The sequence below is a fragment of the Tiliqua scincoides genome, chromosome 4 (genome assembly GCF_035046505.1).
Source record: "Tiliqua scincoides isolate rTilSci1 chromosome 4, rTilSci1.hap2, whole genome shotgun sequence".
NCBI classification, from domain to species: domain Eukaryota; kingdom Metazoa; phylum Chordata; class Lepidosauria; order Squamata; family Scincidae; genus Tiliqua; species Tiliqua scincoides.
The window spans coordinates 30,260,584-30,287,483 of NC_089824.1; the positions used below are offsets into that span (position 1 = coordinate 30,260,584).

General features: G+C 41.7%; 1 protein-coding gene across 2 annotated transcripts; it reads left to right on the plus strand.

Annotated features, from left to right (window-relative positions):
* Positions 1 to 95: 95 nt before the first annotated feature.
* NBN (nibrin) lies at positions 96 to 26,070 on the plus strand. 2 transcript variants are annotated; one of them, XM_066623965.1, is made up of 16 exons: positions 96 to 193; positions 2,112 to 2,251; positions 3,482 to 3,630; positions 4,847 to 5,006; positions 6,225 to 6,328; positions 9,788 to 9,905; positions 11,730 to 11,920; positions 13,874 to 13,971; positions 17,563 to 17,710; positions 19,095 to 19,367; positions 19,907 to 20,372; positions 21,866 to 21,973; positions 22,602 to 22,754; positions 23,478 to 23,591; positions 23,821 to 23,870; positions 25,576 to 26,070. In XM_066623965.1, exons 1-16 carry the CDS (start codon positions 157 to 159, stop codon positions 25,601 to 25,603), a joined length of 2,337 nt encoding a protein of 778 aa, XP_066480062.1. In that variant the 5' UTR covers positions 96 to 156; the 3' UTR covers positions 25,604 to 26,070. The 2 variants fall into 2 exon arrangements, with proteins under 2 accessions (XP_066480062.1, XP_066480063.1); XM_066623966.1 differs by having other exon boundaries at positions 21,866 to 21,952.
* Positions 26,071 to 26,900: the final 830 nt, after the last annotated feature.

A 26,900-nucleotide genomic window follows, 5' to 3' on the forward strand; every position in this document is an offset into this window, starting at 1 on the left:
GCTGTTCTCTCTCCCCAGGGGGCTTTTCTGGGACTGGGCGTGTACGGCCTCGGCGGCGCTGACTTGAGCCGCGCATGTGTGGTGGAGTCGGGGACGAGACTGGGACAGGGAGGCGGTGGTTGGGCTGCTCACCTGCGGAGACAGGAGCGCCTGAGGATGTGGAGGCTGGTCCCAGCCGCTGACCCGGGTCCAGGTGAGGGAGGAGCACGTGGAGAAGGAGCCGCCTGGTCTGACAACGCCTCGGTGCTGGGCGCTCTGAGGTCTTTTGCCCCTGTGTGGGTTGGCTGAGCCTGGGCTAGCCCTGCATGGAGCAGGGACGTGCGGTGGGTGTGGAGGGCCGAGCCTCCCCACCAGAGTCCTTTGAAAGCGCCGTCACCGTGTGAGGCACCCAAGCGCCCGCAGCCCATGCACGTAGCGCATAGCAGATGGGTTGTGGGTGCTTGGGTGCCTCACACGGTGGCAGTGCTTTTCATAGGACTCTGATGGGGAGGCTCTGCCCTCACCTGCCTCCCCACCCACTACTGTGTGAGGCACCCACAACCCATCTGCTATGCACTATGTGCATGGGTTGTGGGTGCTTGGGTGCCTTACACGGTGGCAGTGCTTTTCATAGGACTCTGATGGGGAGGCTCTGCCCTCACCTGACTCCCCACCCACTACTGTGTGAGGCACCCACAACCCATCTGCTATGCACTATGTGCATGGGTTGTGGGTGCTTGGGTGCCTCACACGGTGGCGGCATTTTTCATAGGACTCTGATGGGGAGGCTCTGCCCTCACCTGCCTCCCCACCCACTACTGTGTGAGGCACCCACAACCCATCTGCTATGCACTATGTGCATGGGTTGTGGGTGCTTGGGTGCCTCACACGGTGGCGGCATTTTTCATAGGACTCTGATGGGGAGACTCTGCCCTCACCTGCCTCCCCACCCACTACTGTGTGAGGCACCCACAACCCATCTGCTATGCACTATGTGCACGGGTTGTGAGTGCTTGGGTGCCTCACACGGTGGCAGCATTTTTCATAGGACTCTGATGGGGAGGCTCTGCCCTTACCTGCCTCCTCACCCACTGCCGTGATCACTATGCTACTTCATGGTGATGGTTATACGACATGACAAACACCAGTTAGAGGCTCAGGGTGGACAAGAAGACATTTTTGAGCAAGGAAAAGCATGCTTTGGAACTCTGTCCTAGCCGAACCGCCTACCACTGTTTGTTGTGTCACATACCTGTTCTCACTGCCAGGTGGCATGGGTGCTGTGAGTACCACCAGATAACCACCTCAAGTACCACTAGTGGTACCTGTACCACTGGTTGAGAAACACTGTTCTAGTATGTATGTTTTATATAACACTTCATTCCTTCCTTCTGCCATAAAAATAGCTTCAATGCAATTTCCAGTAATAACGGAATCTTCTGAAAGGTGAAATAGTGTGACAGCCCAATTTTCCATGTATGTCTACTTAGAGGTGAGTCTTTTTGACACGTGTCCCCAGATATTTAGCTGTGAGGGTCATGTCACTTGGTCTTGTTCTTAAGTAGGCCAGGTTAGTTGTAGAAAATATGTGTTTTGTACGTATCTATGCATGGGGGGGTTTACAGACACAGAGTAAGAGAGAGATTGTGCTACATCAGTGTTTCTCACAATTTGTCTCCCTCTGTATCATTTTGCATGGTCCATCTCTTAAGTACCACTGGAAGAACTACCGATGATGTCATCACCAATTACTTCTAAATTGGGAAGCCAGACGCAATGCAACAAGCACCAGTTAGAGGCTCAGAGTGGGCAGGAAGGCTTTTTTGAGCTTGCAGAAAGCACATGCTGGAGCTCTGCCCACTGAACCAAGCCTCTTACACATTTTGCACAGTTATATCAAAAACATAAGCAATGTGACGTAACTAATGCTTAGTAATATTTGTGTATCTCTGTCATTTCCCATGTTCATGAAAATGGTCTAATGCACTTCATAGATGCAACAGTACTTGAAAACTACTTAGTAAAACAACGAAGTTAATTTGTTCAGTTTCAATCCTGTAGTAGTGAGTTTATTCCATTTTTTAAAAATGTGACCTCTACTAACTCTTTTTCTTTTAAATTGTGCGTTTAAGTTTCAGATCAGTCACATCGGCTCCTAGTTGGTGTCAACTATGTTGTTGGGCGTAAGAATTGTGCAATTTTAATTCAAGATGATTCATCAATCAGCCGAAGTCATGCCGTTCTTTCTGTTAGTCATCCTCAAATGAGCCTTGTAAGTATCACAAATAAAAAATTATGAATTCATTGTAGAATTACTCTTTGTTCAGCCGTAGCCATTATATAACGTACTCCTCTATGGAGAACTCGTGCAAGGAAAGCGCCCTACAGGTAGACCACAGCTGCGATACAAGGACATCTGCAAGAGGGATCTGAAGGCCTTAGGAGTGGACCTCAACAAATGGGAAACCCTGGCCTCTGAGCGGCCCGCTTGGAGGCAGGCTGTGCAGCATGGCCTTTCCCAGTTTGAAGAGACACTTGGCCAACAGTTTGAGGCTAAGAGGCAAAGAAGGAAGGCCCATAGCCAGGGAGACAGACCAGGGACAGACTGCACTTGCTCCTGGTGTGGAAGGGATTGTCACTCCCGAATCGGCCTTTTCAGCCACACTAGACGCTGTTCCAGAACCACCTTTTAGAGCGCGATACCATAGTCTTTTGAGACTGAAGGTTGCCAACTACTAATGCAATGTGTCTTACACATTATAAAGAGTATACAGTTCGGTACCTGGTAAGGGACCTAAATTATTTCTTTACAGTCACTCGGTTCTGGAGTTGTGTTTATATATATGCATTTCAGGTCTTCGCATCCTTTGCAAATTATCATTTGAATGTACTTTGTTTAAGAATTTGTATATAAAATAAACCAGATAGTGTTTTTGCTAGAAAAATATAGATACAAATTATAATTGTTGCTTGACCTGTGTGTGGTAAAAAGTTGCAGAAGTAAAGTGTATATGGTATAGAATTTTAGAGGATGTATGTATGTTTCTGTTTATTTAAGTTTGTGGACCTGTTAGAAAACAAAAATGTGAATTGTATATTTTGCTTTCACAGCATATACCAATGTTCACTTTTAAAGGATACTGAAACATTAGTATCCTGTTTTATCTTTCTGAACTGTGGGCTTCTAAAAATTGTATTAGGAAAGGTTTGAATGATAGGAAAACACAAATTTATAGCGTATCCAACACGTTACTGAAGAGATAATTTTACTGGATGGCTGATGTATGTACACTTAACTAGGAGTAAGGCTCATTGAATTCAGTGGAGCTTGCTTCTGAGTAGGCATGTATAGGATTACCTTGTTAACTTGTGGTAAAAAGAAGGTTGCATGACTAGGTTAAAATGAACTGGATAGCTAACATCTTTAACACAGTGCCTTCAGTTTTCGTATATAAGAAAGAGTAATTCTTAGTACAGTGTTTTTTTTAATATTCATTTTCAGAGTCAGTGTTCTGTTTTGCCTCTGTTAACATTAAAAGACACTTCTAAATATGGTACCTTTGTTAATGAAGAAAAAATGCCAAGTGGCTCGACTAGATCCTTGACATCTGGTGACAGAGTCACTTTTGGAGTATTTGGAAGCAAGTACAGGTAGGATCATTTCTGTTCATTTTAAAATGAGAACTTGTGAGTTGGAAAGTTATAGCCTATGTTTTGCAGATAATTAAAAAATGGGTGAGAGACTAATTTTTAATGGGCAATTTTGAAGACCTATGAACAGTCTTTGGTTTTTCATGAATAATCAAAATACTTCAGAATGAGTATAACTTTTCCAGTGTATCGGATCACTGAGAACTCAATCTGATTCATGCGTTGGACCAACACAGTGGCCAAGGGTGTAACAAATGTGTCTTAAAGCATATTCGTGACACTGTGCAAGTAGGCAGCACTGCCAGAGAGGCCTATGCTGCCTCACCAGCGCTGTATCCTCAGGCTTGGTTGCTGTTGAAGGTAAGTACTTTGCCAGGTGTTGCAGGGGCAGAAGGAAGACATTCCAGAAGTGGGGAGGCATGTTTTAGGGCGGAGGGAGAATTGGGGGTGAGTAGGACAGGCCTGGGAGGGGGTGAGAACGGCAGAGTAGGCCTCCGCTGTATCCTAACCTTCTTCCCAGTCCTTGCAGCCTTACACTGGACTTCTTGGATTTGTGCTAGCTAAACAGCTCATGCAGATACGAAAAGCCCCGTAGGGAAGATTGGGGCATTATCCAGGGTAAGGGGAAAAATATTCCTTTACCCCAAGGAGACATCCAGCCTCTTCCTAACCTGAGCTGGATAGAGCACAGCCCATACAGCCTGGCTGTGCCAGTGCAGGTTAGGATTGGACTGCCTGGCTGCAATCCTATTTCTTACTCAGAACTCAGAAGGAACTTATTCTGAAGAAATAAACGTTGCAGTCATTGCCGAAGTGAAGCTTACTTCAGAGTTTATTTCGAATCGGACTGTAAAAGGCTGGTTAAATGATACTTTATTGCATACTTTTATTGATTTTATTACTGACATTAAAATCAGTGCAGCTGAAAGTTGAGAGCCTTTTTCTCTGTGTCTGCAGAATTATTGCTAAAAATTCTTCACATTTGAAGTACTACAGAATTAATACAACTTATTTGTGGTGCTCCAAACAACACATGAGGGTTTTAAGTGAACATTTGTTAAAGAATGAACATCAAATGCCAGTGTCTATTTGTATAAATTCAGAAACAATCAAAGTATACTTGTGCACACCCGGGTTCATGAAACTTTGAAATTTCTACAACTCTCTGCAATAATTTCTCTTGAACATTTTGTGTTGTGTTTGGATGTTTCTCCAGGGTAGAATATGAGCCTTTGGTTGTGTGCTCTTCGTGCCTGGATGTCTCACAGAAAAGTGTGTTAAACAAAAATATTCTTGAGTTGGGGGGCCATGTTGTGAATGAGTGGAAAGCAGAATGTACTCATCTTGCTATGGTCTCTGTCAAGGTTACTGTAAAGGTAAGGGAGATGTGTGGTTGTCGTTTGGATACGAAGGTGTAATCTGGTTTTTTCCAGATAGTTTTTTTTTTTTTAACAAAAAAAAATCTATAATCAGTTATGTTAGACAATTTTGTGTACAGTCTCTTTACCCATGGGTTCAGAACCTGCAGCTGGAAGATCCACAGAGTATCTGAAAACAGAACCCCTGTGGGTGCCAAAGGCTAACCTGTACTTCTTTTCTCTCAGTTCATTTTCACATTTGGTTTCAAATGCAAGTTTCCTTGTAACAAGTGCTGTAGTATAAGAGTATAGTAATGTTCTTTGAGGCATCAGACTTGGTTCTGTGTAGGAAAAAGAGACCTTAGGGTGCAACCTGATGCGTGCTTACTTGAGAGTGAGCCACACAGTTCTGAGACTTACTTCTGAGTAAACATGCATAAGATTGCATTGTTAAGCTATTTCTACCCAACGTTGCATATACGCAACAGTGATCAAATAGGTACACCTATGGACTTGGCAGAAATGGGTTAAACTTTTTCACTGAGTCCAGTAGCCATACAGAAAGTAGGGAGATGCTTTGAAAGAAACCTTAGGTTTATGGAGAGCTAGAAGATGATATGTTAATAAATAATTAATAAAATTAATAAATAATATGAAGATAGTGACAACCACTACTGACAAATGCTGAATGAACAATTCAATAGACAAGAGGCCACTCAAGGTAAGGTTAAGATACAGAACAATGGGGATTTATTATAAGCCTTTGAATTTCTGCTTTGAAGAGATCATTAATTATTTTAATAAGAGTAGTTTTAAAAGTAGAGGATTGAGAGAAGAAATTTGATTGTATTGGGTCAGCATTAAATTTGAGGAAAAATTGAGAGCGCAGGATTAAAGAAAGAGATGGCCAGGTGTGGAGGTAGTTACTGATACCCAATATTTATTATTTATTTATAGAATTTATATCCCACCTTTCTGTCCCAGTAAAGGGCACTCAAGGCGGCTTACAATAAGTAGTAATGCATTGGCGTTTGTTAGATAGTGGCGTTTGTTGTGTGCTTTGTGTGTTGAGTTCTCGATTATATTGGGGGAATTAAGGTAGGGTAATGATTGGAAGGAGTGAGAACAGCACCCATAAAAAAATAGATGAAAGCAGGATAGCATTAGCCAGTGAAAGAGAATACTGTTGTAATATTGTGAATTATGGTGGGTTGTGTTTTTTTGCCTTATTTTTAGACAATATGTGCATTGATTTGTGGTCGACCAATTACAAAGCCGGAGTATTTTGATGAATTAATGAAAGCCATTCAGGCTAAGCAACGTTTACCTAAGCCTGAAAGGTAAGAAATTATGTTGTTCGATTAAGAAATTTTTGTCTCACCTTTCTTTTGTCAAGGCAGCTTACAAGTTTCAAAAAAACAACAACAAGGCTTACAATAAATAAAAACAGTAAATGCAACACTAAATAAAACAATTAGCAAAACAACAGTTGGGGGTTGGTTAAAAAGGGGGGAATGTATCCCCTTAAGTTAGCATGTATCCTAAATTTTAAAAAGATTTAATAATAATTTGGGCAGTTATGATCCACTGCATTGCAGTCTTGAAGAATTAAAATGATATGTTTTTGATGAGTTAAATGCTAAACTAATCTGGATGCCATGTTCTGAACCTCCTGAAGTTTTCAAGCTGTCTTCAATGGCAGTCCCATATACAGTCTGTTACCATATTCTAGTGACGAAGTTACTAGGGCATGCATAAAAGTGGCAACATCACTCTTCCCTAAGAAGGGGCATAGTTGGCATATCAGCCACATCAGATAGAATACTTTCCGACTGTAGACTGCACTTGATGGTTCAGGAGTGGGATCAGCTCTGTGAGCGTTCCCCAGTAGTTAACTTGCTCTTTTAGCGAAAATATTTCCATACAGATTTTTACTAATTCTCTATTTCTAGGGTCACCTGTGGTGAGCAACTCTCATCTGAATTGAATTTCAACTTATCTACTCCTAGCTAAGCCATGACTGACTTTAACAATCATCCAACCATCATGATGGGTTGGGTGTTATCAGCATACTGATAACAACTCACTCAAAATCCTAGGCAACCTCTACAAACAGATAGGACAACCCATAAGAACATAAGAACAGCCCCACTGGATCAGGCCATAGGCCCATCTAGTCCAGCTTCCTGTATCTCACAGCGGCCCACCAAATGCCCCAGGGAGCACACCAGATAACAAGAGACCTCATCCTGGTGCCCTCCCTTGCATCTGGCATTCTGACATAACCCTTTTCTAAAATCAGGAGGTTGCGCATACACATCATGGCTTGTACCCCGTAATGGATTTTTCCTCCAGAAACTTGTCCAATCCCCTTTTAAAGGCATCTAGGCTAGACGCCAGCACCACATCCCTGTAGAACTTCCCATGAGAGCTCTTTCATGGAAGAAAAACAATCTTCTAATATCTCCTATTTAATCTTCTAGTAATGTATATTGCCCAAGCGTATCTATAGCCCCTTGGCCAAAATACATTCATTTTTCTTGGAAAAGGGAGATGACATACTGGCCTATGATTTTTCAGTTCATGGGGATCTAGGAAGACCTTTGACTACTGAATCGATATATAATTATAATAGTATATTGTGGCCTAGATGCCTTTAAAAGGGGATTGTACCAATTTCTGGAGGAAAAATCCTTTATGGATTACAAGCCATGATGTGTATGTGCAACCTCCTGATTTTAGAAATGGGCTTTGTCAGAATGCCAGATGCAAGGGAGGACACCAGGATGCCATGTTGGCAACCTTCAGTCTCGGAAGACTATGGTATCGCGCTCTGGATGATGGTTCTGGCACAGCGTCTAGTGTGGCTGAAAAGGCCAATTCGGGAGTGACAATCCCTTCCACACTGGGAGCAAGTGTAGTGTGTCCCTGGTCTGTCTCCCTGGCTATGGGCCTTCCTTCTTTGCCTCAGACTGTTGGCCAAGTGTCTCTTCAAACTGGGAAAGGCCATGCTGCACAGCTTGCCTCCAAGCGGGCCGCTCAGAGGCCAGGGTTTCCCACCTGTTGAGGTCCACTCCTAAGGCCTTCAGATCCCTCTTGCAGATGTCCTTGTATTGCAGCTGTGGTCTACCTGTAGGGCGCTTTCCTTGCACGAGTTCTCCATAGAGGAGATCCTTTGGGATCCGGCCATCATCCATTCTCACAACATGACCAAGCCAACGCAGGCGTCTCTGTTTTAGCAGTGCATACATGCTAGGGATTCCAGCTCGTTCCAGGACGTTGTTGTTCGGAACTTTGTCCTGCCAGGTGATGCCGAGGATGCGTCGGAGGCAGTGCATGTGGAATGCATTCAGTTTCCTCTCCTGTTGTGAGCGAAGAGTCCATGACTCGCTGCAGTACAGAAGTGTACTCAGGACACAAGCTCTGTAGACCTGGATGACACCAGGATGCAGGTCTCTTGTTATCTGGTATGCTCCCTGGGGCATTTGGTGGGCTGCTGTGAGATACAGGAAGCTGGACTAGATGGGCCTATGGCCTGATCCAGTGGGGCTGTTCTTATGTATATTTGCCGAATGTGTGTTCACTGACACTGTCATTATGTGATGTCTTAAGAAGTTGGAAGATGTTTTTTGTTATGAGATCTGTATCAGGTTCATTTTCAGAGGTTGCTATAGAGATCTCTATGGTAATATTTTCAAAGTGGTGAATATACTCTTCTGGGAGTAGTGCTTAACAAAGCATTGCTTGGAAAAAAAATCCAATGATTAAGTGCTTAAGAAAAATTATTCCCCCAAAGAACTTCAATTTCTAGTTTGAAATGAGGTTTCTCTTAAGCCTTTTAGTATCATGAAAAAATTAGAAAATTTGAGAACCCAACAGTTTGTGACTTTTGATCTGGAATTAAAATCCAGTACCTGTTTGAACAGTACTGCTCAGTTTTTAATCTTTGTATCGCAGTTGTTGTATTTAAGCAATACCTGAGTTTTGAAGAGAAATTATACTTGGCTGCCGAGTTGTATGAAAATATGCATCGTGGTAATATTCAGATTATTATGGAGGAGTGTAGTTGCCTGTCTGTTGGTGCAAAGTTTGCTTAAGTATTTTGCTCTGGGTGAGAGGGAGAGCTGGGTAGGAATATAGGAGATGCTTATGTCCCTTTACATTCCTTTACATTCCTTTACATTCCTTATGTCCCTTTACAATTTTTGCAGTTTGTCACACAAAACTCTGATTGGTGGGGGGAATTGGACTTTACTGCTGGACCCACATTCAGAGGGGTGACGCCATAGGTGTGATTCTATCCTAAGGGGACTCGAGGAAGCAAAATTCCTTGCCACCTCAGCACAGCAGTCCTTTGGCCCAAAAAGTTGGTTGCAAAGTGGATGAGTTGGGGAGTCTTCAGACCTACATGTAATGCAGAAACAGACCTGCATGTAATGCAAGTTTAAGATTTCTCCAAATCTTAAATAAGTAGAAACGTTTTCCATTTGCAGAAGAGAAACTGGGGATAAAAGACACAGGATTTTACATTGTAAACAAATTAAAGCAATAAGATGTAACCCTAAGAAACTAGATGTTGAGTACGAAGTACAGGGTAGGCTATCCAGGCTGCAGAAGGGTTGAGAAGTGGATGAGGGGGACTCATCTCCCCTCTCCTCTTGCATTCCCATTTTCAACATTTTTATCATACTAGCTGCAAAAACGATCACGCCATGGCTGTCTATCTTTCATGAACTTTCTCTTGAAGAACATAGCCAACATTTCAGTTGCATCTTAGTAATTATTTCTTTCCTTTGCAGTTTTTATCCTCCCGTTGATGAGCCAAGTATTAAGAGTGAAAAATTGGATCTGGCAATGTGTCCTGGAAGAAAAACTATCTTCAGAGGAAAAACATTTGTGTTTCTAACTGCAAAGCAGGTAACAGACTTGGGGCCCAATCCTATCCAATTTTTCAGCACTAGTGAAGCCACAATGCAGCCCCAAGGTAAGGGAACAAATGTTCCCATACCTTAAGGAAGGTTCTGTGACTGCCTTCCCATCATAGGATGCATTGCAAGTCCCACTGGCATGGCTGCACCAGCACTGGAAAATTGGATAGGATTGCGCCCTTAGGCTTTTCTGTTCAGAGCTTAATAAAACAGGATTTAAGGTACTTTCATATATTTATCCATTTTAAAGATGTATATCCCACCTTTCTATGCCAAAGAAAATGCCGAAGGTAGCTTACAAATACAACATTGTGATATACAAAATGTAAAATAAAGTCATAATAAGAACAGTAAAACTGTTGGGGCAACTATATAGACCACAGCATTATTACAAAGACACAGATACCAGGAGAAACAACCAAGCATCACTCAAACACCAGACAAAACAGAAACGTTTTGAGCCCTCGTTGAAAGGCCATGGGGGGAATAGTTCTTAATTCCCCTGGAAGGAAATTCAATAATTGAGGTGCTACTATAGAGAAGGCTCGCACCACCATCCCTCTAACTTGCGATAAAGGTGGTACTTATAGGAGAGCCCCCTCAGATGACCTGTGAGGGCAGGCCAGAATGTATGTACAGAGGTTAATTTTGTAGCGCAGATTTCACTCAGTACTCTTGACTGACATGTTTCAGTATGGATGAGAAAGTGTGTTTAGATTGCTCTTTATGAAGGCAGGTAAGAGAGCAAACCTGACTTCTTGGTGAATTACCTCTGCTTGCATATAGCATTTGTAATCCAAGTGAAGGAGCGTTGCACTGATCAGTACTCTGAACTGGACCTTGCAATCAGTTTTGTACACGTTTATTTAGGGTATTCCCTTGAACTGCATTAATATAAATAAAGGCACATGTAGCTCATAAAAATGAGTAGAAGACTTAGTAGACCTTCAGAGGATTGCTTTATGCATTAGAGAGTGGAAATGACTATTAGGTTCACGCATTTGCTTCCATGCCTTTTTCCAAATCCCTTCTTGGACACACATGGTAATGTTTGGGTGCTCCTTCATGTGTTAGAATGCAGGCCCTCCCTGTCTCTCTCCTTGTCTCTCTCTTCCAGACAGAGGAACTGAAATAACAGATTTCTCTATCTGTATATAGACAGTTTCCCCTGGGGGCTGGGGATAAGAATAGGCCCGCAGTTTGGCTGTACTTGTCGTAAGAGGCGACTAAACAGCCACCGGGTAGTTGGGACTCGTTAGCCTGGGAAGGCAGCTCATCTGAGAGAAGGAAAACTGATCCCAAATTTCCACTGCCTTGTGGCTACATCCAGTTATGGAAAAGGCTTCAGGAGTCGACCTCGAGGCAAAATCCGGAGCAGGAGTCCCTGAGGCAGTTCATGGCTGAACACAGTCACGTTCTGGCAACTCCTGCAACGCCGCTGGAACCAACCGTATTGGCCTCTGCCTTTCCATTGGACCATTTCAGCGACGTGGAGTGGGGGGATTTGCTGCATGGGAAACAGCAAACTATCCTCCGTATCTACTTTACCCAGGCTTCACGCACTGGAGAGGACACTGTTCCAGAACCATCATTCAGAGCACGATACTGTGGGCTTCCAAGACTGAAGGATGCCAACAAAAAAAAAATATAGACAGTATAATATGATTAATGATCACTCTTGTAACATAATGCTATTTGAGAATCCTCATATTGTTTGAGTTTTTTTTAAATATGGAAGTTTTGTTTATTGTAGAAACAGGTCATCTTTATCTCTATCTACTTCACATTCTATGTATCTTGTTTTTAATTTTAGCATGCAAAGCTGAGTCCAGCAGTTACACTTGGAGGAGGAGAAGCAAAGCTGATGACAGAAGGAATGGAGGATGCTTCTTGTTTGGTAGCCCCTGATGTTTGTGTTGTTGATGTAGGAGTCACCAATTCTCAAGCATCAGTTTTGGAGTTGGAGAGGAAATGGATTGATACTATCTTAGATGACTTGAAAAGGTATGACCTTGTCTTTTGTCTAAAATAGGACTACTCTTAGTAAATAGCTGCCACGTAAAGGTAAAGTGGTTATTTTGTTTGTTTATTGAAGCAAAAACAGCAAAATAATTAAGCGCCTATTGATGCAACATGGATATTAGTTACAGTTTTCAGATGTGTAAGAGATCAACAGAGATTACAGTTTGGTTGTAAATATTAGTGATCTATTTCTAGTGTCAAAATAGATGCATAGATCATATCCAATAAATTTTTGCAGTTAAATTTGGATTTTTAAAAATTGCATCAAATTATGATCCCGAGTGAAGTTTGGTGTAGTTTAATAGGCCCTCAGTAGAATTTGTTGAATATGAGAAGTTTAGGACTGTAGCTGGGCAGCCCAGGCTACATGACCTATGTTGTATCCAGGGCAGGTTAGGAGGTAGCTGGAGGTCTTATGGTTATTTATTCCATTACTCAGTGTTGAGCCCCAGCCTGCCTTATACGGCTTCTTGGATCTGCGCCAGCTATTTAGTTGGCACAAGCCCAGTGTAACACTGTGAGTGGAGGTTAGGATACAGAGGAGGAGTCCTCCACCGATCCTTCACCCTTCCAGGGCCTAATCTGCCCCCTTGTACTGCTGTTTCCCTGGCCCAAAAATGCTTCAGCTCCCTTCCCTCGCCCCTGTACTGCTCAGCACCTTACCTCTTTTTGTCTGCAGCTAGAGCTCCAGATGCAGGGCCAATGCAGGACCTTCTTGCTGGTGCCACTTCCTCCCGAATCAGAGTAAAAATTCTTTACAGTGCTTTTATGAACTGATACATCGGCACAGCGCAAGGTTTGCATTACGCTGTTAGTCTCACAGATGGCACCCCTAGTTATATATTCTGGGCATGCAGGTAGGTAGTACCAATTGTCCTAAAAGCAGTATTGTCTTGGTAAGAATTTGCTGTCAGCAAGCAATTCCCCTGGGGGGAATTCCCCTGGGGGCTGGGGATAAGAATAGGCCCTCAGTTTGGCTGTACTTGTCGTAAGAGGCGACTAAACAGCCACCGGGTAGATGGGACTCGTTAGCCTGGGAAGGCAGCTCATCTGAGAGAAGGAAAACTCAGATCCCAAACCTCCACTGCCTTGTGGCTACGTCCAGTTATGGAAAAGGCTTCAGGAGTCAACCCCGAGGCAAAATCTGGAGCCGGAGTCCCTGAGGCAGTTCATGACTGAACACAGTCACGTTCTGGCAACTCCTGCGATGCCGCTGGAACCAACCGTATTGGCTTCTGCCTTTCCATTGGACCATTTCAGTGACGTGGAGAGGGGGGATTTTCTGCATGGGAAACAGTCTATCCTCCATATCTACTTGACCCAGGCTTCGCGTACTGGATAGGACACTCTGTTCCAGAACCACCATTCAGAGTGCTATACCATAGTTTTCCGAGACTGAAGGATGCCAACAGCTTGGGAAGAGTAGTGTAAGGTATGAATTCAGCTGAACTATAGCAACATTTTGTGTAGCTTTTGTAGACCTTTTCTCTTTCCAGATTAATTGGTGTTAGTTTAAAACCTGATTCACAGAACGTAAAAAAAGTGTAAGCAGGAAACTGCACAGACAAAAACAGTGAAGTGTTGCTGAAAGTTTTCTTTGAACTAACCTGTACCACTGCCAGCACCTCTCGACTGAGTTTCAAAGATATTTATGCTATTGTGTGTAAATGTTCCCTTTAAGTCCCACTTTGCAACATACTTAATACTTCTCAGGATGCCTCCCTGACTCTCAAGAATAGTTTTTTTGCAGATGAAAGGAGCTGGGTAGGAGGAGGCGGGTAACCTGAAAAATCCAGGGTGCCCTGTAGATTCTGGCTGAAATATTTTGTGTGCTGCTTAGAGGTCTGTCCCTGCAGGATTCCTTTTGGCCATTGTTTATCATGACATTGTTCACTAAATGACTTGTTTGTCTTTCTGATTGTGTACTTTCAACAGAAAGAAATACAGACCAATTTCAGAGGCAGAGATTGGCTTAGCCGTTATATTTGTATCCACAGAAATGTATTGCAATCCTCAAAGTCAACTTGAATCAGGTAACTAAGAAATTACAGCATGACCTGCTTTCTTTGACCCTTAAATCTTCCCTTTATTTTGAGGGACTAGATTTTACAGATGGCTCTACAACTTTCAAGTCAGCTCCCAAGTACTGTATTCCTTCCATGCACTGAAAATATTTCCATGGCGGGAGGGAAAGAGGGACACATAAGCAATGTTAACCAAATCCCTTTCTTACTTTGTAGTTCCCTGGAAATTTTCTCCTGAGTGTTGGAACAGTTGGTACATGGCAGGGCAGACTGTTGCAGCAAGGAGAGGCTTTAGTACAAATTTCTTTTCCCCTTTGTGAATGGAAGGGCCTTCTGTTCATGGAAGAAATACTTCTAGTCCATTACAGAGTTTTCTTATCAGGATATTACAGCCTTAAGTTAGTCTTGTATGCTTTACAGACATAGAATTCTTGATCATCGGTTGAAAGAAGCAAAAATCAATTGAATTACAAAATCCAGTTCCAATAAATAATAAATAGAATCTCACAAACTTCAAAATACGGGCCGCCTTTCCCTGGAATCCCTTGCAGACACTGATCTTAACCGAGCATATTTAATCTTAAGGACAAGACTATGGCAGGAAGAAACCCAGTTAATTATTCGTAATCTTAACCCCACCTGCTCCCCGTGTTATTTTGGCTTGTCTCCCTCTTTTGGTTATGGTCTTAACTACTTCCGAAAGTTAGTGAATCCTGGCAAGAGGCAAGCTTTTATGCTTGGAAGATTTAATATTTTTCCTTCCTCAGTCCTCTCCGGAAGATTTCAAAATATCCCACATGAATGTAGAATTTGCGAATTTTGCTACCAGGAACCTGATACAGTTGCCCATATTTTGTGTCATTGCTGTGCTCACAGTTACTTTTGTGAACGCCTGTTAGAGCCAATTTTATCCAACTTTATTGGTTCATCCGAGGGGCATGTGGGCTTCCTCCTCGAGGATGGCTCCGAAGTAATTACAAACTTGGTAGCAGATTTCCTGGTGACTGATATTTAAAAAAGTAGTTACTCGTGAACTATTACGTGGGATGTGATAATGAAAGCATGATCCATAATGAAGTTTAAATGTTTAAATTTTACCCTGTGTATTTAATTGTTTTTAATGCCAATAAAGGTTTTATGATTAAAATAGAATCTCCATTTCCAACTTTTCCTATCTGTTCTTAGTTGCATAATCTTAGCCTTAATTTCCACTTCTGCTTTTCCTAGGAAACGGCCTTTGCACCAAGGCATCTAGCTTAGTATGGTTGACACTTGCTGACAGTGGCTTTCTAGAGTTTCTAGGGTCTTTTCCAGACCTACTGGGATTCCTAGAATTCAACCTGTGAACTTCTGCATGCAAAGAACGTGCTACTGAACTTGGCACCTTTTCCATCAGGGATGCTTGTGCACATGTTAGGTCCCTTCTGATAAAGGTTGATCAGGGCTAGATGTCGGACAGCTCAGTCTTAACCTGCCCTGGAGCAGGCAGGCCAGCTGGCCTGTGCTGCATCCAGAGCAGGGTTGGTACTGGCTGCAGCGCAACTCAGAGCAAGGGGAATTAATTTCCCTTAGCCTGTGCAATGCGACAGTGGGCCAAATGGACCTGCCCAGATCTGTGGGTCCAATCCTATCAATTTTCCTATGCTGGTGCTGTGGTGCCAGTAGGGTATGCACTGCTTCCTGTGTTGGGGAAGCAGTCAGAGTCCTCCTCAAGGTTTGAAACATTTGTTCCCTTACCTCAGGGCTGCATTGTGGCTACACCGGTGCTGGAAAATTGGATAGAATTGGGCCCTGTGCCACCTAAAGAGGTGTCACAGATTTTAGCAGCCCAGTGGTAGGCCAGGCTGCTCGGAAGGGGGTTAGGATCTGATCTAAGCACTAGATCCTGCTCCCCCCCGGCCCAGTCCTCCCACTGGCCTGCATGCCACCTGCCCTCCCCCCGCCTCAGAATGCCCCTGAAACGCCCTCCCCCCATGCCCCAGACATGCCCTGGCAAATTTGCCAGCTTAAGGTATCTTGAAGGCCAATGCATCTCTGTGCAGTGGCCTGCCAAGTCCCACAGTGGCACAGAAGTGTCTCACAACACTTTTGTGACACCTTCAGGCCAGCGCAAGGGACTTGTGCCAGCCCAAGAGTGCTTTTGTTCTGTGCTCTAAGAGACTGAGCTGCGAACGGAGAAATCTCTGGTCCTTGTCTTGCTTTAGCCCCAAACTCAATTGTTTTGCAAGTTCCAGCACCCCTGTCAAAGGATAATAATTTTGACTTACCTTGCAAGATTGTTGTAAAGGGAACTGAGACTGTATATGAAACATTTTGAAGATTTTGAGTATGAATGTTATGAACAGTGTATCATTAGCTTGAAAAGGCGCATATTTTTCAGTGCTCTGAACTGTTCACTGATATATATGTTGTGTAGAAGCAGGAGGTAAAACTTGTTTCCTAATTCCTGAGCAAATGCTCTCTTTCTGCAGTTTGCTGATTCTTTTGCTCACCATGAATGCATCAGCTGCTTTTTCATTTAGTGAATTTAGCTGTTTAAAATGAATGTAGAAACTGAGTACTGGAAACAGTTTGTAGGGCTGCCTCATAATGCATTCTTTTAGGACTGCATGATTGAAGCTGTTTGACTGTCTTAGGCTGCAATCCTAACCACACATTCCTGAGAGTAAGCCCCATTGAACAAAATAGCACTTACTTCTGAGTAGACCTGGTTAGGATTGTGCCCTTAAATTGGTATCTTGCTGCCTGCATAGGAACAGTAGTCAGCTTAGGATCTTTAAATAACTTCTGGAGGGTGTCAACAGTTGTGCAGATTATCTTAATGACAACATAGTTGTATTTAACAAAAAAAAAAACTGCTTTGAAAACCAAAGAGAATTGTGTTACTTTGGAAGACTATTATTTAAGACCCGAGATGAAAGCCAAATGAAAGAAAATATATGCTATGGACACGTCCCTACAGGAATAGTTGACGAACAAATGTTTAAAATTACCCCTGCTAATTGGGTAAGAGGCACTTTTTCAAGTGGGTGCTCCTTTTTTTAGCAGGGGGAGAGTAACTGGCCCACCTCACCCCAGCACTGTCTGTTCTAGTGGCTGTCTGCTGGTATTCCTTTGCATATTTTTAGATTGTGAGCCCTTTTGGGACAGGGAGCCATTTGGTTATTTGATTTTTTTCTGTAAACCGCTTTGTGAACTTTTAGTTGAAAAGCAGTATATAAATACTGTTAATAAATGGCATTTGTTAAATGGCATTCTTTGAGAGACTTTAGTATGCTAATAGAATATGTTGCTTAATATGTTACCTTGCTTATAATTGTGTCCCAAACTGAATTACGGTGATGTGAATTTCAGGCTCCCTTATGAAAGCTGAAGTATTTCTAAGAGAGAATTATGTAAATTGATGATATGGGATAGCATCTAATGCCTCACAGGCATGAATAATAATTACACACTTTAATAAAATCAGTATTTTTTTTTCTGCTGCAATAATAAAATATAGAACCTGGATATTCTGTATTGTACCTTGCAATCATGGTAAATAGTACATGCACTTTTGACATGCTAGCAACCATTCTTCCTTATATTTTCAAATTACAGGAGCAAAACCTGCCTCTTCATCATCAGTTGTTCCAGGACCAAGTCTTTCTCAGAATGCAGTAGTAGATGAGACTGTAATGCCAGCTATTTCAGATTACTTGACTGCATATGTAGCTGATACAGAGGCCGAACAACAGATGGACACGTGGTAAAGTAGTGGTTGCATCTCCTCTAAATGTGATTTCATGAACACAGCATAGCTGGTGTGACTAACAGCCCAATATGCATGTCTACATGGAATTAAGTCTCATTATAGTCAATGGGGCTTACTCCCAGTTAAGTGTGGCTAGGATTACAGCCTATGGGCCCAGTCCTATCCAATTTTCCAGTGTTAGTGTAGCTGTACCAATGGGGTGTGCACTGCATTGTGTGGTGAGGAGGCAAACACAGAGGCCTCCTCAAGGTAAGGGAATATTGTTCCCTTCCCTTGGGACTCCATTGCGGCTGCACTGGTACTGGAAAGTTGGATAGGATTGGGCCTTGAGTCATTCAATTTAATTGTACAGTTTTTTTACTTTTTGTTTTTTGATCAGAGCTCTAGAGCAGGGGTGCCCAAACATTTTGGCAGGAGGGCCACATGATCTCTGACACTGAGTTGGGGGCTGGGAAAAAACAAATTAATTTACATTTCAAATTTGAATAAATTTACATAGATGAATATATTAGAGATGGAACTTATATGAATGAATGAAGGTCTTGCAGTAGCTCAAGGCCTATAAAAGGCCTTGCACAAAGCAAGGCCAACCTTTCCTTCGCTGCCACTGCTGCATCACAGACATGAAACAGCAAGTAGTGGAGGGAGCCCTTGTCCTGTAGCTCAGGTGAGAGGTTAAACAGTCATCCTCGCACTGAGAGCAGTTGCATCGGACCAGCGCAGGTTCCAGCAAGTCTCCAGAGGGCCAGAGGCTAATTGGAGACTGGGGACTCCCCACGGGCCGGATTGGGAGCCCCCGAGGGCTGCAGGTGGCTCCTAGGCTGGGGTTTGGGCACCCCTGCTCTAGAGATCACTGCCAGGGTCTGAGCCCTTTTTTCTTTTAAAATTTACTTATATGTTTATTATCTCACTCCGAGTTCATTTGGTGTCTTATCACCACTAACCTTTTTGGATTGTGTATTTCTTGGAACAAGACTAACATATAGTCTTGGGAGGGCACCAGGATGAGGGAGGGCACCAGGATGAGGTCTCTTGTATCTGGTGTGCTCCCCGGGGCATTTGGTGGGCCGCTGTGAGATACAGGAAGCTGGACTAGATGGGCCTATGGCCTGATCCAGTGGGGCTGTTCTTATGTTCTTATAGGGAAAAAAAATTCTGTAAGCTGCTCTGAGCCCATAGGACAGAGCAGGATATAAATAAAATATGTTCAGATATTATAGAAAAGGAAATTGCTAGAGAGAGAAAAGACAAAGAATGAAGAAGAAAATTTGAGGATTTTCTCTTGGGTTATAATAATGGGATGTGCTTAGTTATGCACTGATTTTGCTCATTAATTTAGAATGTCTTGCTAACCTGGTATTCTGTCCTGCTTGTGTAGCATGGAAGTGACTGGAAAGAAGAGAAATAAAGAATTTTCCCTGAAGGAACAAAGAGGCAAATCATATCAGGATGATCTAACTTCTGTAAAGGAGACTCCAGGAGTAAACATGGGGCCAGCATTATCCAGATTGAACAAAAGGTCTGGGGTTGACTCAAACAGCTTGGCACTCTCTCCCTCTAGACTTTCAGGGTCTGGCAGGAATAGAGAGAGAGATTCACAGCGACAATCCAATTCAATTACAAATTATTTCCAGAGAGCTACTCCAAAAAGGTGAGTATACACTAATCTTATTTCCAAGTACACACTACTTTTGTCAAACCAGTTCCACTATTCGTTCTCTAAATTCTAGTTTTAGGAAGCACCTGTTCTATTTTGTACATTTGTTTCTACATTTGTTTCTGTAGTAATAAATTTTTGAGAGAGCTACAGTTTCTGTCCCAAATGGCATAGTAACTGAAGATATGGATTTTAGGAGAGGTTTTTGCGTATCAATCACCTGCTAGCTACCAAAAGCTATACAACAAACACTTTTAAGTGATATGCTGCTTCCTGCAAGATTGCTCAATGATACAATTAATTTCTACTGGATTATACCCAACAAATTTAGTCACAGTGAAGTCCCATTGAGATCCATATGTTAAAATGCTTGTCATTGGTTATAATTAGTGCTCATACCATCTGGCTTATGCATGATTGTGCCCTGTGCATTTGGTCACTTGGTCATCATCTGCATTAGCAGTGAGAGTGTCTGCGTGAGAGAGAGATCTAGCTTTATATCAAGACAGAACAACATCTTTTTTCTCTTTAAGGGAAAGGACTGAGGAAGAAGAAACATCAGTACCTAAACATGCAAAGATTGAGGACAGAAGCCGCACACAACCTATTTCATTGTCACTGTGGGAAAACAATACTGAAGGCTCTCAAAGGGGCCAGTGTTCCTTGTCCCAGGAAACAAGCCAGTCTTGTATAGACCCAAGTAGAAAGTCAGTGGCAGAGACTAGCAAACTAGAGACAACTGCTACTGAAAATATTCCTGCTGGACAGTCTGCATCAAAAAAGAGGAAGGAGTTGGATGACCTCACAGATGAAGATTCAGCTTCATTAGAGCTTGTCTTTGCAAGCAAAGAGCTCGACTGGGACGAAGATAGAAAAGAAAGAGGTGAAGGAAGTCTTTCTGGTGTAAAGAAAAAACGGAAATTGGAAAATGAAGGAGCACAGGAACCCCTTGATCTTCAATTAGGCAATGCAGGAGACGTGAAGGCCAAGAGGCTGTCGGTATGGGCATTTCTTACCATCTAATGGCATTCTGAGTTCTTCAGATGATAACAAAACCATGCATTGGGTGTAGCATCTTACAATATAAGGTTATTTGCACACAGCTGAATTACACAGCAATGATATTGAGAGTGGAAGGAAATGTTGTCCTATACCTTCTATTGATAAAATTTATAAATTGGGTATATGATGCCAGCAGGTTTCTGGAGAGGAAGAGAGCTTATCAAACTTCAGATCGGGAGAGGGGGTAGAAGGGAAAGGGCTGCAGTTGCATCAGTGCTCACATAGAAGCAGAAAGTTGTAGACATCAGAATACTGTCTGAAGGAGAATTTATTGGCACAGATGTACTATGAACATCCTGTGGTCATCTGAAGTGCAGAATATGTTCAAGCCCCAGGGTATGATCTGAGGGCACAGCCAACTTGCTGAAGCTGAGCGGGTCTTGTGCAGGTCAGGTATGTGCCCTGACCGGTGTCTGCCTAAGAATTCCTTATAAGGCACTTTCAGTTCCTAGATGGGAGGAAAGTGTGAGATAGAAATGTAACAAATTCTGAAGAAGCATCTTTTGAAATGGTAGAGTTTGTAATTTTTAGCCTCAGGGTGATAATTTGTCCAAAATGCCTTGGGTGGTGCCTTTGTCCCAATAAATGTTCCTTTGGGCACCAGTTTGAGCCTGAGCTCTCTCTTCCTTGCCGCACTGCCTGTCCTTTCTGCCCCCAGTGATTTGAATTATCTCACTGATCTTTAAAGGCAGTATGCCTGTTGATGTTTGTGGGTAGGGACGTGTGTACATACAAGGTGTAGAAGTTTAGTTTCCTCTTATAAGACAGTATTCATGTGAAAATTCTGTAATTGAAGGAGCCCAACCAAAAAAAAGTCACAACAGTACATAATTTCAGGCATTTAAATTCAAATCATGGGTTAAATGTCCTAATTCTGTGCTGAATTGTGGTTCTATACCTGAAGCATTTTTATTGGAGATTTAAAAACATCTTTTAGCTTTTGCTTTGGAGTATTAAGATCCCCTTTTAGTCTCTCATAACTTTATTTCAGGAATCACTCAGGAATCACTTAAAAGTGTTCTCCTTTAAAGAAAGCAAATATGAATGCATGGTGTGTTGACTCAATGCATCTGTCTATTGTGCTGCCACAGCAAATCAGCCGCACTGCTATGCACACCAATACATTTTACTAAAGTTACTCTGTAATGCAAGCTAGATTTCTTGTGCTTCAAAATTCTGAGAATGACCCACTTGGTATACCAAGAAATAAAACAAATTTTGTTTTATCAATTGTGGCCATAAGTAAGTAAAAATGAATGCAAAGGGTCCTGAGTTTTGGATTCTTTCTATTGTGGGAGCTACCTCACGTAAAATTTTAATATAAGATGAACTGGAAAGAAGACTCAGTAATCCAACTCTTGTGTGTGTCAGAGAGAGAGAGAGAGAGAGAGAGAGAGAGATTATATAATACACTTTTTCTTCCCAAACAGCAAGAAACTACAAAGACTCCTCTAGCTTTAAACCAGAAACGAGAGATAAAAGAAGAATCATCAGACTGCACAAGAAATGACTCGAATGTAAAGAATAACTTCGCATTGGTATTTCGCATGTATCATTTTAAGTACAAAGGAATCTTTTTAAAACTTAAAGGAATACCATGAGGATGAAATGTTTTTGAGATTGTCTTGCATAGAAGATTAGATAACTTGTATATTATTAGCATGTTTGTCTTGCCCTTTCTCTTCTCCACCTCAGTTGTAATTGTTTGTTTAGAATGAGAGCCAGAATTGTGGAAGACCCATTTTTGTTTCTATATCTACTTCTTAAAATAGAAGGTTTAAATAAACAGTTTTGTTGTCTCATAAAGAAAGGTGGTGAATGATGTGATTTGAGGATGTCAGATGAGTAAATTCATGTAGATTTTTCACAGATGATCACATAACTGCCGGGGAATGCATATTTCAGTTTCCCTAGTATAGCAGATATACAGCATAATCCTATGGATGTCTATTCAGAAGTAAGTCCCATTGTGTTCAGTGGTGCAGGAAAGCATGTTTAGGATTGCAGCCTTCGTTGGAAAACTTTAGAATATGGTCTCTGAACATTGACAATTAAATACCGCCATTTTATTATTAAAGTGACTGTGACTTGAACTACAGAAGTGAATTTTAGAATAACCTCAGTAACTGTTGTCTAATTCTTTTCTTTCCCCCCCTCTTCAACAAGAATCCTGAAAAACTTGCAAGTGACTCAAGCAATCTTCCCAGCAGGCTTTTGCTGACTGAGTTTAGATCACTGGTTGTTAGCCGGCCAAAGAGAGACGGTTGTGCTACAAAAGCAGATTACGGTCACGTAAACAATTTTAAAAGATTTAAAAAGGTGAGTACGTGCTCTTAGACTGTCACAAGAAACTTTCCATTTTATATCCTACCTTGCCTTAAGCAAGGCTGAGACAGCTAACAACTCAAAATTGGATTAAAAACAAAAAATAATGCATTGTAGCCTGTAGTACCCCCTGCTGCTCTGCTTGGTACAATCCAGACATTTTTTGCTTTGGATGCTAAATAGTGGGCTCTCTGTATCCACGGGAGATCTGTTCCAGGACCACCATCCCGTGGATTCCAAATTCTGTGGATAATGAAATCTGTGGGGGGCTCACGCCAGCAAATTGGAAGTGCCTTCCGGTCACATCAGAGAGATCCTCTGAGTTCCTTCAGCTGCAGGCTCAGCATCCATGGGTATTCGGATCCATGCATGTCAAGCTCACAGATATGGAACGCCCACTGTACAGTGGTCTAGTTTTCAGAAAGTAATCTTTCTTGGGGAATTGAGGTTTCTAAACAAACCACTGTATATTACGTGTTGTGACAGATACAATACACATGGAAATACCAATAATGATAAAGAGTACCCTTGTTCACTTCTTTGCATGTGAAACAAGCAGGCTTAAGAGGAGTAGTGTTTTTTATCTGCATATTGAGGCATCTATTTCTCCTTTTGCTAAAAATGAAATCCCTTCCTGAGATTTTCTTTTCCCCCACAGAAGTTGGTGCTTTCTTTGGTGTTTTTGTGCTTAAGTGGTGAACGTTCTGTGTTTGATAGGTTGATTACCCTGGAGCAGGACAGCTTCCACTCATTATTGGGGGATCGGATCTTGTAGCTGCTCATGCTAGAAAGAATTCTGAGATGGAAGAATGGCTAAGGCAAGAAATGGAGGTAAGAAACACAAAACCTTCTTTCAAAGGGAAACAAAAGCAATTTTTTTTATTTTTTTTTATTTCTGTACATAACAAACCCTGGCTGTAATGCTCAAAGTCTCAGACAGATGTTGGACTTGTAAATATGCTGTACGCAATGCTGATATGTAAATGCATGAATGTAAAATAAGGATACTTTTATCTTTCTTAGAGGTTCTTAAATAAAAAGGAACATTTTATTTTTCTAGGAACAAAATCGCCATGCAAGAGAGGAGTCACTTGCGGATGACCTTTTCAGGTGAGGGTTTTACTTTCAGTTAACTGTCTCAAGGACGCTTTATTGTGCATAAGCCAATACATCATTATCATCTCTGAGATGGTTTGGCTCCAGTTCTATGCAAGTTGCCTGCTTATCTCTCGTAAGAGGGAAGAATCTGAAAACTACAGGAGGTAACTTTTAAACATATACTTGAATGCACCATCTCAATCTTTTTTTTCAGAGCTTACCAACATCACACATAAGCTTCCTTGTGGAAGGGTAGCCCTCACATTTTGTATCTGCTGGTTGCTAATCTTTAACTTTCATTGTCAGTTGCAAACTTTTTCACAGTGAATGACTGAGGGCAGCATTTGTATTTTTTACATACATAAATTCAAACACAAATATCTGAACACAAAATATTCAGATAAATATGAAATGGTTCAACTTTTGTTACACGGTGTAATTTATACTCTCCCCCCCCCCGCCGCCGCTTGGTAGATGAGAAATATTCTGGAAAAGATTTTTTTCATCAGGTCTGCAGCAAAAATACGATGCTCTTCAGAGTATTAATCCAACTGTTATTCCTGTGCACAAAATCTAACGCATCAGTTTATTGAAGGTGCACATAGTATCAATGTCCTGTAGTAATCTGTTGTTTGGAAATTGATGCAATTTGATTTGCAATTTGTATTTTTTCCTTTGAGCATATAGCAGGTTTAACAAATGGGATTAGGTTTAAGGGAAGTAGAACTGTGTAGTTATTTAGTAGCAGCCAAATCAAAGTCAGTATGACAATCAATATGTTTGTCAATATACAAACAATTAGAGAAAAAAATCTTGAGTTAGATTCTGTCATGGAAGATCTGGCACCTAGAAACAAGAGGATAATCTTCAGACTTCCAAATACGTACCTGTACACTCTTTGTAGTTGAAATAACTTGGTGATAAGCTATCAAACTGAATGAAGACAGGAGACCTATTTGGAGAAGGTGGAGGAATTATTTTAAATTTGGAACCAGGTTTGAAGAGACTGACACCAGTTTAAACTAAACAAAATCCTCTCCACTAAGGACTTATTGGCCTGCATATACCAGCAGCACAGGAAGCTTGTCTCTCATAATCTATTGCAATACTGAACATATAATGACAGGACCAAGCTGTGATCAGTGATTCATTGCTTGCACCACCATCAATTCTACAAGGTGTATATTCAAAGATAGTATCTCTTCATGTCTCTGCTGAATGCATATACTACTCTCTTTAAATGTGATTCCCAATATCTGAAACATTACCTCCTCCAATACAAACCTGCCCATAAACTCAGAAGCCCTGCTCTGTGTTTCCTCACTACCTAGGATGTGGTGACTGGGCACTTTTCAAACATGGCACCTATACTGTGGAATGCCTTCCCTAGGGAGCCCATCTGACCTAATCACTGCTTCCATTTTGACTATTCACCAAGCATTTGGATTGTATGCATATTCATTCAAAATTTAGCTGTTCCTTTATAATTTTATAATGGGGGAGGGGGGAGGATTTCATTAATTGTGTTGTGACTTTTTTCTTGTTTGGTGCTTCGAGGTTATTTAACTGAGAAGGGTAAAAATATTTCAAATGAATAACTTAACCTGGACCACTTAAACTACATGTGACTATATTTCCTGTTGAACTTTGGATTTAAAAACTAGGCATTGAGTGTAACTTCTTTATTATTATTTTTTAATTTCTTTGCTTTTTACAGGTATGATCCCCATGTAAAAAGAAGATAGTTGTTCCTTGAATTAGACCTACTGCAGAAATTCTCTCCGTCTCCTTGCGGGCAATACATTGTTGCTTCAAAGAATTAATTTCACATTGATCGTACCTCCGAAAATCTGCTTTTCATGGAAAGGAGAGGACATTTCTGGTTTCAAGACTAGACAATATTTCAAACCAATTATAATGTATAACAAAGCCTTTACATTCATTTGCAGGTTGCATTTTAGAATTGTCCTTCTGTATAGTTTTTACAAAAGGAAATCGGTGGAAGATTGATGTTTCTTTTTAAAATGTATGCTTGTTTTAGTGCTTAGGGGGGTTCAGTCTTGAAATGCAAAGTCTTGAAATGTGATCTACCAGGTTTATAAAGAACTTGATGTGGAATCTGTAGCATGGGTCTCTGTTTACTGACTTCTGTACCATTTTGTACCTCTCAGATTGGCTTTGGTCTTTCGTAAATCTCCAGATTAATAGGAAATGCTTTCTTGTCTTTAGTTCTCATTACTTTAATGCTAAAATCAAAGGTTTGTGAGTGAAACAGTAGCAGTTGTGGGAGTGAGATAATACTGAAATATAGTCCTTTGGCTTTTGGCCTCAGGAAGTCTTGCCTTCAAGAAACAGTATGTTTTAGGCCCATATCCATCATAGTTCTGTTATACCTGGGGAAGGTGAAACAGGGACTTTATCTCTGCTGTATGCTGTTGCATCTCTGGATTTGGCTTCTGAGTGTGTTGACCCTCAATTTTTCATTACTACATGTCTAGCTGAGAACATTAGTCCTGTTGATGTTAGTAGAACTACTTTCAATTTCAGACTCCTGAAGTCTATTGAATCATAATTATGAAGATTATATGTGCTATGTTCTTCCATTACTAACTAGGTTTGTACATACATTCACTTCAAGAGTGCAGGAACCAATCTATGAGCAAGTGTTGAGGATTGTTCAGTCTTTGGGCATGGCAACCGATCTGTTCTGCCTCCAGCAGCTAGTCTTCTGATCTGTAGATACTTGTGTTTGTAGCCCAAGTTATACCTTTTTTCTTCAAGTGTCTTCTTTGAGGGCACCCACTTTCCTTGGGCAGAAGTAGATGGTCTCAGTTAGAGCTTTCTAGCTATTCCCTAACCTCTGGACTGCATCATGGCTGCATCAGTGTTGGAAAGTTGGTTAGAACTGGGCTGGTGAGCACTACATTGACAGTAGTGTTTTACAGATTGGGTCAAAAAGTACCTATCTGCCACCAGAAAACCATAAGAACATAAGAACATAAGAACAGCCCCACTGGATCAGGCCATAGGCCCATCTAGTCC

Bases quoted from the DNA above. Each gene is read 5' to 3' on its own strand.
- NBN (XM_066623965.1), top strand. From the start codon at position 157: ATGTGGAGGCTGGTCCCAGCCGCTGACCCGGGTCCAG. The intron at 5,007-6,224 runs GTAAGGGAGATG...CCTTATTTTTAG, and splicing joins CTGTCAAGGTTACTGTAAAG to ACAATATGTGCATTGATTTG. The intron at 21,974-22,601 runs GTATTTCGCATG...CTCTTCAACAAG, and splicing joins TAAAGAATAACTTCGCATTG to AATCCTGAAAAACTTGCAAG.